Genomic DNA, 13,581 nt, shown 5'->3' on the forward strand with positions numbered 1-13,581 from the left:
AGACCCCGCCCCTCCTCTCACACCCACCGCCAGGGGCGGGCAGGCAGGGCCCTTGGGAGGGAGCTTCAGGAGAGGGGCGTGGCCTAGTCCGGCCCCACCCACTTGCGGCGCCGGGGGCGGGTTACTGACTCCGGCCCCGCCCCTCTGCGTTACGGGGGGGCGGGCACGCGCGGATCCCGCCCCAAGTGCATGCTGGGCGCTGTAGTTTCCCACGCCGAGCCGTCCGTTGCTAGGTCACAGAGCTCAGGCGGGCGGATAGAGCGCCGCTAGGGAGCGCGGAGCGAAGAGCCCTGAGGCTGCAGCCGGGGCGGGGAGCGCGGTTTGCGGGAGCCAGCGCCGCAGCCTCCCGGGTAAGAGGAGCAGCTGGCGGACAGGTGCTCCGGGGCCCGACCAGTTCGGAGGGCGGGGATCAGAGGGGGAGGGGCAGCAGCGCGAGCGAAGGGGTTGGGGAGAAAAAACCGGGGCAGGCGGAAAAAGTAGCGAGGGCGGGCCCGCGAAGGCGCTGGGGAGAGAGAACCGGGCGGAGGCAAAAGTAGTGAGGGCGGGCCCGCGAAGGAGCTGCGGAGTGGGCTCTGGGGAGGACGGAGAAAGGAATGCGGGCGGGCTAGTGCTGGGAGGCTGTAGTTCTGTGTTGGGTGCCAGGCAGGAGTTGGTGCGGGAGGGGAGCCAGTTTACAAACCAGCTCTCCTCTCGGACTGGCTGCTGGGGGCAGACCTGCGCGGGGCTGCCTGGCTCTTAATACCCGTGGTGCAGGACCCAACATGAGCCAGGCTGCTAAAATTAACAAGGGGTGGGGGGGACATGCGGGGAGTCTCCATAGCATTAACCCGGTGATCTCCTACCCTTTGCAAGCACAAGGCCACTTTCTGCATTTTAGTGCAAGATCTACCTCAAATCCAAACACCCTGGCCCTGCCCTCTTGTGTCCCTTCTCCAAAGCCCCGCCCTCCCTCCCTCACTTCCACCAGGCAGGGGCAATGGTTTTGGGGTGCAGGCTCTGGTCTTGGATTAAGGAATTTGGAGTGTGAGGGGCTCTGAGCTGAGCGTGGGGCAGGCAGTTGGGGTGGCAGAGGGGGTTCTAGGTGCAGGCTCTGGGAGGGTGTTTGGATGCAAAGGTGCTCAGGGCTATGGTGGGGTTTGGGGTGCAGGAGGGGGTTCATGAGTGGGGTAGGGCTTCAGGATGTGGACTCTGATTGGTCACTGCTGGCTCCTGTGTAGTGGTGCGGGGGCTAAGGCAGGCTTACTCCTGTCCTGGCCCTGCACCACTCCCAAAAGCAGACAGCAAACTCCATCCCAAGTCATGCTGTGCCCCCTCTCTACTCTGTGGAGATAGGATACAGAGTGGGAGAGGGGGCACCTTGACATCAGCATCCCCTCCTTTGCCTCCTCTTCCCTGCACAGAAAGCAGAGGATTCCTAAGGAGACAGCTCCAAGTCAAAGGGTAGGAGATGCGCAGCAGTCTGGGGCAGCTGATGTGCTAGGCTTGATACATTCTTGGCCAAACCAGTTAGGATCGCCTGCCAAAGACTCCAAGATCCCGATCTACTGGTTGGTGACCACTGCATTAACCTACACACTTTTCTTATTTGTTAATCAACTATGCTATTACAAGCCTACCTTAAACTGTATTTAGGTGCCTAAATTAAACGCCCTGAATGCCAGGCTCCCTGCAGCATTCAAAGTGGCAGTGCTGCACATGCTGCTGCTTTTAAGAACCCTTCTCTTTCCCCCACCCTTTGCTGCCTCTATCTGATAGAGGCAGCAGAGTGGGGGCAACTAGTTGACTAGTCCTTTATATCCCTAGTTGGTTTAACTACTTTGGAAGGTGGTGTGAAAAATGTATACCGCTGAGCTGTGTAGTTAAGCCAGCCAAAGTTCTTGTGTCACAGCGCTAGGTTGACGGAGGAATTCTTCTGTTGCCTTAGCTACTACCTTTTTGGGAGCTTGAGTTCCTGTTCCGATGGGAGAATCCTTCCTATGGATCTATATAGCATCTACATTGAAGCACCACAGTGGCATAGCTATGCTGCTGTAGTGTATTAAATGTAAACAAGCCTTAAGAATATTGTATAAGAAATCATTTAAGGGCCCAGTGTTCTCTCCAGCAACACAAGCGAACAAGACTAACATTGTGTGGTGCTAAGTAATAGGGGAGAACACCAGCATCGTGGTATATTGTCCTAAAGCTACACTGTTCCATGGTGGTACTGTAGATTTTCTGGTAGTCTTTGGGAATTTTCTAGTAACATGGCTTTAAAACTCTTCTTGTTTCTACTTAGTAAATATACCATCAAATTATAGATAAAATGTTTCCTATTAGTTTTACATGTAAGCAGTTGCAGTAGTTGCTGCATGGATGTTACATGATCACAAGTGAGAGAAGAGCAATTGTGAATAAGAGAGGTGAGCCATGAAACGTTTTCACTTTTACAGAGAAGTGCTGTTCAAACAAGCTGTCTTGTTTGAATTGGTCTCTATAGATAAATTTTAAAAAAGAGGTAGTACCTTGTAGAAAAAGCTGCAAGACAGTACACTGAATAATGCATTTTTATCACACAACTCATAATGATTTTAATATACACTATCAAACGGTCACATTTGTAAACATTTCTTGTGACACTAGTGTATTAAAACTGAATTAATTGAACCCCTGCTCATGGTGTTTTATTAGGGTTTTTTTTTTATTTAGCTCAGCTTGCACGAGACATAGACTAACTTTTGTTTTTGTTTTTTTAATATATTTAAAACATGGTGTTTCATTGGTCATGTGCACAGCTGTATGTTGAATGAGAATATTTTTGCCAATACCCCAGTATTTTTCTTTCCTACGTTCCTTATGCAGTTGGCCTGTTAATAGGAATAACCATATTGTGAGTGTTGTCCTCAAATAGTAGCCAATCAGAGTCAGCAATGACTAATTCAAAATTATGCTGAGATACTAAGTCAGGGGAAGAGCTCCCTGGACCAAAAAGCCCAGTCAGGAATCTCTGTTGCCCCCCCTCCAGATACTTGGGGAGCAGCATAAGAGAGACACTGACTTCTTCCCTAACAAAGGAAAGGGGAGGGGTTGCCAAACTTTCTTTACATGCTGGAATGGAGACAGGCAGAGAATGGAGCTCCAAGTTGGCTAGAAGTGCAGTGACTTAACTAGCTGTTTAAGGGTACGTCTACACTGCACGCTTATTTTGAAATAAGCTATCCCGGAATACTTATTCTGAAATAGCACGTCTACACTGCAGGGAAGCTCAAAATTAGTCTGAGGCAGGCTTTCCTAATGTAGATGTGCTATCTCCATTTAGAGCTCCAGGAGGCACCGGGGAGGAATAACTTAGAATGGCCCTCGTGGGGGGCTATTTTGAAATAGCAGTGGAGCATCTACACACACCTTATTTCAAAATAACTATTTCAGAATGAGGTTTAGAGATTTCAGAATAAGATGTCCATTATTTTGAAATAACAGAATGGCTGTGTAGACGCTCACATTATTTTGAAATAATGCTAGTTATCTCGAAATAACGGTGCAGTGTAGATGCACCCTAAAAGTGTTAGTGCCTGGCCTACAATCATGCATAGAGCTGACCTCAGGCTGGGGGAAAGTGGACCATAGTGACAAGAATGAGTTCAGCCTTCCAGCTCTTATGTTGGAATTCAAACACAGGCAATTGGCTGACCTCGTTCTAGTTAAACTATGGGCAATTATTCTGTTTTCAATCTCTGAAGAAGAAAAACAGACCTCCTTTGGCCATCTGACTGACAGGGGAACACTCAGTGTAGGAAGAGAAATGTGCAGTCTAGAAAAACCCTTGTCAGGAGAGAGATGAAAGTCTCCACCCAAGAGAGGTGAAGGCTGTGAGCTGGAAGCCTGAGATCAAGTGGCCTTTCTGGATACACAGAGGGAGAATCCAGAGGGAGAATCCAGGTGAAGTTGCTCTGAACCGTGACTATAATGCATTTAACTGTAGATTTGTGATCAAAGTCTCGAGAATAATGTATCAATTGTTTTTAATAATTACAGATGCCTCTAACTAGAAATAATGGAGCTGGGAAAAGGAAAACTTTTGAGAACTGGCCTTAATGCCTTATATCAGGCAATCCACCCTGTGCATGGTATTGCCTGGACGGATGGGAAGCAAGTGATACTGACTGCTTTACATCTTCACAATGGAGAGCCAAAGTTTGGTGACTCACGTGTTATTGGTCAGTTTGAACATGTTCATGGACTTTACTGGGGCCCTTGTGCTACAGACACCACAACTCTGCTTGCTGTTCAGCATAAAAAGCACATAACTATTTGGCAGCTGAGCTATAACCTTTCAGAAAGGAATAAGCTCTTGGTTTCTCAGATTTGTGAAACTGGTGAGCCATTTCCAGTGCTTCCCCAGGGCTGTGTGTGGCATCCAAAGAAAGAGATCTTGGCTGTGCTTACTACACGGGATGCCTCAGTCTTACACACTGTTCGTCTCAACAACTCAAGAATTAAAGCTGATATCAAAGGTAGTGGTCTCATTCACTGCGCTTGTTGGACTAAGGAAGGCAATCGCTTAGTAATTGCTATAGGCAGCGCACTTCATTCCTACATATGGGATGATGCTCAGAAAACTTTAAATGCTTGCTTCTTTTGCCCAATTTTTGATGTGGGAGGTTATATATGTGCTGTAGAAGCTACTTTGGATTCCCAAGTTGCTGTTGCCACTGAGCTTCCATTAGATAAGATCTGCGGTTTAAATTCAGGTATTGCTTTTGAAGTCCCAGCTGGTGGTGAAACAAATTCTTTTCCTTCACAGTCTACCTTAGTATGTGGTGATGAAGAGTTCTCCATGGATGTGAGGAAAAAGTCATTGGACTCAGAAAAATCTGTACCCATTGTTTCAGTACCTTCTCCTTCCACAGTTCCTGTGGATCTAACCCATATTCTTTCCAGCAAACAAAGACCTTGCTCCAGTCCTCTTATTCATCTTAGGCACAAGGATTATCTAACAGGAAGTGGCCAAGACTCTTCACACCTGATCTTGGTAACTTTTGAAAGAAAGGTTACCACTACCAGAAAAGTCAGCATCCCAGGCATTCTGGTTCCTGATATAATGGCTTTTGACCATAAAACTCGTACTGTGTCAGTAGCCTCCAATACTTGTAACATTATTTTGGTCTATTCTTTGACTTCATCCTGTTTACCCAATATTCAACAAATTCAGCTTGAGAAAAGTGAAAGACCAAAGGGCTTGTGCTTCCTGACTGAAAAATTGTTATTGATTTTAGTTGGAAAGCAGAAATTCACTGACCCTGCATTTCTGCCATCATCTAAGTCAGACAAGTATGTCATCCGTTTGATGATCAAAGAAATACTTTTTGAAGAGAGTTCTTCAGCAGCTGCAGGAACTAGTGGTAACTCCAGCTTGAATGCCTTTTTGAACATACCTGTGAAAAAAGTGTCACCAGAAAATCTGTCTGTGGAAGTTCATCCTCTAAGCAATGGTCTCCTGATACCAAGCCATCCTATTCAATCTCCTGTTAACAGAAAAAAACTTATTGAAGAAATTAAAAGCCCAACCTATGAGCAACATCTGTTGTCATGTGTGAGGGACATCACAGAAAGAAAGATTTCTATGGATTCTCCCTCGGCTCTGGAAACTTTGGATGTTGAACCAACCAATCGGTCATTGGCCTTGCATGGGCTTAGAACACCTGCTGCATTTTCTAACAGACCAGCATCTCCAAAAAGGCAGGTGGATGTAGATCCAGAAATTTCAAATGCTCCTAAAAATAATATTCTGCTTAGTGAAAAAGAAGCAAGGTATTTATCTCAGAATATGGAAAGATTATGTGACAGTTTTACAGAAGTACAGCATCACCTTTCTGAGCTAACAGAACTTCTAAAATCCAGGAAGACATTTCTTTCAGTATATCCATCTTCTCAGGAGCCATCTTTTATTAACATCATTTATCAGGTAACTTTTAATGCTGAAAGCTCTGTGTAAAATCTGTTTGTGTGCATGTATTTTAAGATTATAGATGTCTTTAAAATGTATAGCTTTGTAAGAATATCATTCTAGATTATGCCCAATAAGGCTCCAGTCCTGCAAATAGTTATTCATGTGCTTAAGTTTATACATGTGAGTAATTATATTGCATTAAGTTGGGTTTAATTAGGGCCTTAATTTGTATTTAGTATAATAAGGATTGAGGCTTTAATTTCTATGTAGAAGAGATGTTTTTTGCCATCTTGTATACCAATCCTATGTATGTTCATGGTGCTAACAGAATTGTCTGTCAGATTTCTCTAATGTCAAATTATTTTTTATTTCATATCACCTGAGATTTTAAACTAAAAATATTGCCATTTTACAAAGTATACTGCTTCAGTGGTTTTTGTACATACTTTATTTTCATCACTGGTGCATGTAGTGCAGATAGGGCCATGTTTTTAAAAAAATAAGTAAAGATAATGTTATAGTTTACCTATTAGTAGGGTTCAGTTTATCAACAATGATTCCATTATTCTGCAGATTTAAAAAAAAATGCAAATAATATGATTTCCCTGTTCATTAGTGTCTGCTATTCAGTACCCCCACCTTCTCTCCTTATGCTCATATCCTATAGCCAGATCCATGTCCATGCCCCTTTGTGGACTCCCATTTATTTCAGTGCATAGGTCCACATTTTCAGATTCAGTTATAGTATCAGAGCCTTTGGATGAAGTTCTGTTAAGTTCTAGTGCTTTTTCCATATTTTTTTAAATATGTTTCATATCTAAAAATTCTAGACAATTAAAATTACTCCCATGGATGGCAGCAGCTTTTAGTTGCTAGTAGCATTATTGTTTTAAGAGTTTAAACAATTGTTATCCAAAACAATTGGCTCTATCTGAAATTGAAATGTAGTTGGTTGAATTGTACCTATGCAAAAGAGGTGTCATGTGGATCCTTCTTCTCCTATAATTTGAGGAAAAAAAAACTTTCAAATTACAGGTTTAGTGTGAAACCTGACAGTTAGAAAATATAATTTTTTACCAGTAAACTGGTTATATTTACTATGGAAATCATTGATATTAGGGCTGTCAATTGACCTGCATTAACACCTGCAATTAATGCAGGACCGGATTAACACGTTAACTTTTTAACACATTAATCGCAGGTGTTAATGCTGCACTGCCCCTTTGAAGTGCTGCTTTGGCATTTCAAAGGGGCAGCACAAGCGGAGCCAGGGCTGTTGCAAAGCCCGTTTGAAACACCAGAGCAGCACTTCAAAGGGGCTTTGCAATGCACAGCTGGGGATCAGCTGGAGTGCCCAGCTGATCCCCGGCTCTGCCTATACTGCCCCTTTGAAGTGCCGTTTTGGCACTTTAAGGGGCAGCGCATTAAGTGTCTGGGATCAACTGGAGACTGCAGCTGATTCTCCTCCCCCACCCCACCACACACATTGCAAAGCCCCTTTGAAGTGCTGCTCTGGCGTTTCAAAGGAGCTTTGCAACAGCCAGGGCCGGCTCTAGGCACCAGCAAGATGCTTGGGGTGGCACATTGCCAAGGGTGGCACATTGCCAAGGGTGGCATTCCGGCCTGAGGAGGAGCAGGCGGGGAGCCCTGGGGAGGTCACTCCGAGCTGGGAGCCCCGTGCCTGGCTGCTCATAGACTGCGCTTGGCTCCGGGGTGCTGGGAGGGCAGGGTAAGGTGGGGTGCTAGGAGGGCACTGGAGCGGAGTTCAGAGGCTCAGCGGGTGCTGGGGCTCAGCCCCACGGAGGCTGCCCTGAGGTAGGATCTCCGCGCCCAGCTGCTCGGAGCCTGTGCCTGGCCCCGGGGCGCTGGGAGCTCTGGGTGGGCAGCCCCGAGGTGCGACCCCTGCTGGGGTGCTTCTTGGAGGGCAGCGTGGGGTAGCCGCGGCTGGGGAGGCTTAGCCCGGTGGCCGCCTCTTTGCCTTCATGATTGCGGGGCCCCTCCCATTGTACTCTCTCCCCCAGCCGGCCACCCCCCCTCCCGTGCACCCTCCCCGCAACTTCTCCTCCCCCGGTTCCCTCGCCTGTGTTCTCTCCCCCGCAACTCCCCTGCCTGTGAATCCCTCCCCCCCTCACCTCCCTCTCTTCTCCTCCCCTGGCTTGGCCTCTGCCCAGCAACCCCACCTCCTGGCCCACTGCAACCCAGCTGGGACCCCATCTCCTCTTCTCCCCCCCTCCCCGCCTTGCACCTGGATCCCCATCTCTTGTCTGGCTCTCTAAACAATCCCCCCTCCCACTACTCTCTGAGCCCTGAACCCTCCCCACACACACACCTGCCAAGGAACCCAGCCCCCTTGTGCTGTGTCCTGACAACCTCTCCCCTGCCTGGGACCCAGGTGATTCTCCCTCTCTCTTTGTCTGAGGAAGGGGAACTCTGGTGTTCCCAGTGCCCATGTCCCCAAGTTCCTTCCAGTCTGGGGCAGGAGAGCTGTATTAAAGTTGGAATTGTGATCCCATTTAAATAGGCTTTGTTACAAATAATACACCTTTAAAATTAAATTAAAAATTGTTATGGCCTAAATTTATCATAACCTATTTAAATAACTTATTAATTAAATTTAAAAATTAAATAGAACATGTCTCCTGTCAACTTTTAAAGAAATTCTACCAGTTCATTAGTGTAAGAACCCAGAACCAGTGTTTACATCAGCAGTAGCTGATTTATTTCAGTTCAATGATTAGTTCATTCACTGTTGCAAAATCAGGAGTTGACGAAGGAGAAAAACATATTTTCCTCTTCTCTCAGTAAAAAACTGGTTATGAGAGCGTTCTAACATCTTGAAGAACATGACTAGATTCGATCTGTTAAATTCACTATGGGTATTTCCTTTGTTTAATAAATGAATTTTAGATGCATAATGTGTTTGGATACTTTTTTGTTGTGTCCTTCACATTGAAGGCAGTTTTATTTCATACAAAAATTAAATGCTGGTTTTGTTTATTTTAAATAGAATTTCCGTCCAAACAGAAGTAGATACAAATCATATGTTTTAAAAAAAGTAGCCACCACTTAGCAAATAATAAATGGGGTAAAACCTCTCTCTTAAGTATTCCTATTACATACCATTTTGTAATAGAATAAAAATGTAAAAATTAAGAATCTGATTACATGTAAGTTACACAATTATTTGGGCATTTATTTAGTTGGAAGCTATACTGAGTGTATTCTCCTGGTTAGTAAATAGAAGCACCAAATTTGGCATAAAGGTTATATTTAATTGTAAATCAACATGTTTTAAAGGTTGCTAATCAGTAAGACTCAACCATCCTTTAGGAAAGTATAATTTAAATGATTAATTGCTCATTTAAACCTAGGTTTTCTGCTTGCCAGTTTAAATCATGATTAAAATTAGAGATTTAAATCAAAGCTATTTAAATCAATCCACCTTGCTTCAGAGGCTGTTTGGTCCCTCCCAGAAGGAGAAAGCACAGGGATGTGCTCTTGGAATAGGTCCTAGGCTAAGTGGCATTTTGTTGTCTGATGCCTGTCTTGTTCTGGACAGTTGAGCTGGGGAGTTGAAACAAAAGTTCTCTTAATCCCTTTGAACTGTCTCATTGTATAGTCAGACAGATTCTTGTCCATGGACACCAAGGGTTGGACAGCTTATGTGTTGGGGTTGGAGTCTGAGTGATTAGAAGGTTTCTAATAATAAAATCCCTTTGCAGAGTGAGGAGTGAGACCAGGACTCCAGCACTAGGTGATGTGAACAGCTGCATGCTTTGGAAGTCTTTAACTGACTTGCTGTGGATGAACCTGCTTCCCATTGACCTCACGTGGGGAGTCCCTGGTGCTCTCCTAGGAGATGAAAATGCCCTGAGGTTTGGGTTCCCCCAGAAGTGTGCGCCCCACCCCCAGGAAGCCGCACAAGCTGCATTTGTGCGCACATCCCCAGCAAGCTGTGCAAGCTGCATTTGTGTGTGCACCCTCCCCGGACAAAAAAGTGGGGGGGGGGAGGGAGTGACCAAAAAATTTTTTGTTTGGGGCGGCAAAAAACCTAGAGCTGGCCCTGGCAACAGCAGAGCCGGGGATCAGCCGAAGTCCCCAGCTGATCCCCAGCTCCACTTGCACTGCCCCACTGAAGCACTGGAGCAGCACTTCAGAAGGGCAGCGCAGCATTAACTCCTGCAATTAACGCGTTAATTCTGTCCTGTGTTAATCACAGGCGTTAATGCAGGTCAATTGACAGCCCTACTTATTTTTTCCGTTTCCCCAGCCCCAGGCAATAATGTGGCTTTGTGGGGGCAGTGGTAGCTTAATCACCACGAGGAATAAACAACTCCTTTGCACCTCCAAGATCTCCCATTAAATGTTACTGAATTGATTTTTTTTCATTATGAGTAGTTCTACACAGCACAGAAGAGGGAACAGGATTTGCTTCATAATCATTACAGAGACGTTAAGGGTTCTCAAAGAATTCTTATGAGTATTCTGGTTATTTTATGTAGGACAAAATTACGGTCTCTCACAGTATCTAGTCTTTGTAAAGATTTATCTTTGGGGTAGGTTTAAAAACCTATTCATCAGTCATTGTGGGAGACATGTTCTGAAGGTTGTATTTGGGCAGTGGTAATTCTAAGTACAGGCAGTCCCCGGGTTACGTACAAGATAGGGACTGTAGGTTTGTTCTTAAGTTGAATCTGTATGTAATTCGGAACTGGCGTCCAGATTCAGCCGCTGCTGAAACTGACCGCCAGTTCTGACTAACATACAGATTCAACTTAAGAACCCCAAGCGTCCCCAAGTCAGCTGCTGCTGAAACTGATCAGTGGCTGATTCCAGGAAGCCTGGGGCAGAGCAACTCTGCCTCGGGCTTCCTGTAGTCAGCGCTGGTCAGTTTCAGCAGCGGCTGACTTGGGGACGCCTGGGGCAGAGCAGCTGGGGTGCTGCTGGGTTGCTCCAGTAGCACCGCTCCTCGGCACTACTGGACCAACCCAGCAGCACCCCAGCTGCTCTGCCCCAGGCGTCCTGATTCAGCCACTGCTGAAACTGACCAGCAGCGGCTGAATCAGGACCTGGGGCAGAGCAGCTGGGGTGCTGCTGGGTTGGTCCAGTAGTGCCCAGAGCGGCGCTGCAGGACCAATCGGCAGCGCCCCAGCTGCTCTGCCCCAGGGTCCAAAACAAAAGCCTGGTCTGCTGGGGGGGCGGGGCACACTAGCTGCGCCCCTCCCCCCCAGCAGACCAGGGACATGGGGAGCAGAGCCGCAGCGGCAGCAGGGTGCCGCGCCGCTGAGGCTTTGCTCTGGCAAAGCCTCAGAGGCGCAGGAACCCGCCACTGCTGCGGCTTCAGTCCCGGTGCCTGTGGTCTGCTGGGGACGGTCCCCAGCAGACCACAGGCACCGGGACTGAAGCCGCAGCCGCGGCAGTTCCTGCCCTTCTGAGGCTTTGCTCTGGCAAAGCCTCAGAAGCACGGGAACCCGCCGCTGCTGCGGCTTCAGTCCCGGTGCCTGTGGTCTGCTGGGGACCGTCCCCAGCAAAGCCTCAGAAGCGCGGCAAAGCCTCAGAAGCGCGGGAACCCGCCCGGTGCCCCTGGTCTGCTGGAGACGGTCTCCAGCAGACCAGGGGCACCGGAGCAGCTTACGAACGGGGCTTTCTCGCCCCGGAGCTCGCAGGTAGCAATCCGCCACCTCGACCTCCGGGGCGAGAAAGCCCCGTTCGTAAGTGCGGATCCGACATAAGTCGGATCCGCGTAAGTCGGGGACTGCCTGTAATCTAGACGACATTCAGTGTAAAGAGTGGTAGGGAGGAAGCAATTACAAACTCCACTGAAAACAAACTAAATTTGTGAGATTTTTAAAAAGTTAGTAAAAACTAACTTTTTGGTTTTAAATTTTTTTTCCTACACTATGTGCTACATCAGTGATTCCCAAACTTGTAGTGTGTATATATACTTCTCAGGGTACAGAATATTTATTTTATTTATTGCAGTTTTATAATAGGCTGTTCAGAAAAGCTTTAAAAGTATGATAATTTGTTATATAAAATATGATAGTTAATTTACTTCAAGATACATGATCCGTGAAAATACAGAAATAGAGATATGCTGGAGTCTAGAGCCCTAACTTCCAATCACCACTGTGCAGCATGGGTTCAGGTGTCCAGCAACTGTCCAGCCTAGCTGAGCGCAGAACTTGGGATTTTTTGTTTTTTCTAGTTGCATATGTCACATAACAGTGAAATACAGAGAGATGATTAAAGGTGGGCATTATTAAGAAGAACACAAAAAGTATCTTTGATGAGACGGGTATGGCTATTCAGCCAGCTGGTAGATCTGAAAGAGGGTACACAAGAAAAGTTTGGGAAACTCTGCCTCACAAATCTTGGAACATTCAAAGAAAGAGAAACAGACTCTAAATGAAGTCAGTTTTAATTACAAAAAAGCATAAATTGAAAGTTGCCAATAAACAAATACTAACAAAAACAAACAAAAAGTGGGCTAAATGAAGATGATTTCCAAACCCACTAATTCCATGTCAGCCATGTGGCATTATTTCTTTCATCCTCTATCCACTTGAACACTAACCTTATAATGTAGTTTACTTTACTACCTTTGCTCACTGATATTTTCATCATAAGCAAAGGGATTTCAGGCCATAACCTTGCAAACTAGTTGGTCCAAACAAATGTTGTATTTTATTTTTGTAAGTGGCACTATTGTTGAAAACAAATTTGTGAGACACTGTTTTGATGATGATGTCATTTCAATATCACTGTAACTAGAACACACACAGCTTTGCCTAATGGTTTCTTCCTTGTATCTACAGAAGCAGCTTTCTGAACCTGGGGAAGATAAAAGGCGAGCTGTTATTCTCTGCAATGGTAAACTCCGTCTAAGTGTAGTGCAGCAGATTTTCAGCCTCTCTCTCATTGAAATGCAACATGGTAAGCTCTGATCATTCAGTACAATGAAGTTTAGATATGTGAAAACAAGGTGTAAAATAATGAAAAGATATTAAAAACATAATATGGTACAAGAATCTTATTTTCTTGTATTAAAATTAGTTCCTTTTTATCTAAAACCTAGATTTATTGGGCAAAGCAGTGTTGCCTTTGTTTAGCTAACAGAGGTGCAGATGAATCATATTTTAATCCCATTTTTGTATTCATCCTTCTTAGTTCTTTTACAAAAGAGCATTCTGACAGATCTGGATGTCTGAATTGATAATTTCTTTGAAACCCTGTTCAAAATTTTAACCTGTCAACTTCATTATCTATTCTCACAACCACATTTTATAATTTTTTAACACTGCAAAGGCAGCTTTGGGAATTTTGTTGTGCTGCTTTTTCAGTGTGACAGTAACTATAGAAATCAATCTTACTATTTTTTCTTCTCGGCCTTTATCCACGTACCCCACATCCAACCTGATGTTTTGTTTGTGGCAAAGAGATAAAACATACATCCTTGGAATATGAAATATTTCTCTACTGGAAATGTTCTGTACAGTATACTCTAATAATTAGAGTTTAACACCTATCGGTATGTTGCTGTGCACAGCTGTTAAAAGAAGCTATTGCTTCATACTTACAGGAGTACTGTTTTTTCAGTACATGATGGTTAAAGTTCAGATACTTTTTATATTCCTATTAGAAGATTTATC

At 45.3% G+C, this 13,581-nt stretch overlaps 1 protein-coding gene across 7 annotated transcripts in view; it reads left to right on the plus strand.

The window, feature by feature from the left end:
* Positions 1-13,581, plus strand: part of LOC102450856 (WD repeat and coiled-coil-containing protein-like) — a 31,449-nt gene that overhangs the window by 6,121 nt on the left and 11,747 nt on the right. For 4 of the 7 annotated variants that reach the window (XR_012902483.1, XR_012902484.1, XM_075923411.1 and 1 more), the window contains 2 exons: positions 4,015-5,944; positions 12,748-12,865. Coding sequence is in view for 5 of the 7 variants with exons in the window: in XM_075923411.1 (XP_075779526.1) it covers positions 4,034-5,944; positions 12,748-12,865 (2,029 nt within the window). In the remaining 2 variants the exon portion in view is untranslated. Of the gene's footprint in view, positions 1-173; positions 351-2,319; positions 2,403-3,477; positions 3,919-4,014; positions 5,945-12,747; positions 12,866-13,581 lie in introns of those variants that run through there. The other 3 variants (XM_006118533.4, XM_075923413.1, XM_075923412.1) reach the window with 3 other exon arrangements.

Source organism: Pelodiscus sinensis, chromosome 3 (assembly GCF_049634645.1).
Source record: "Pelodiscus sinensis isolate JC-2024 chromosome 3, ASM4963464v1, whole genome shotgun sequence".
Classification (NCBI taxonomy): domain Eukaryota; kingdom Metazoa; phylum Chordata; order Testudines; family Trionychidae; genus Pelodiscus; species Pelodiscus sinensis.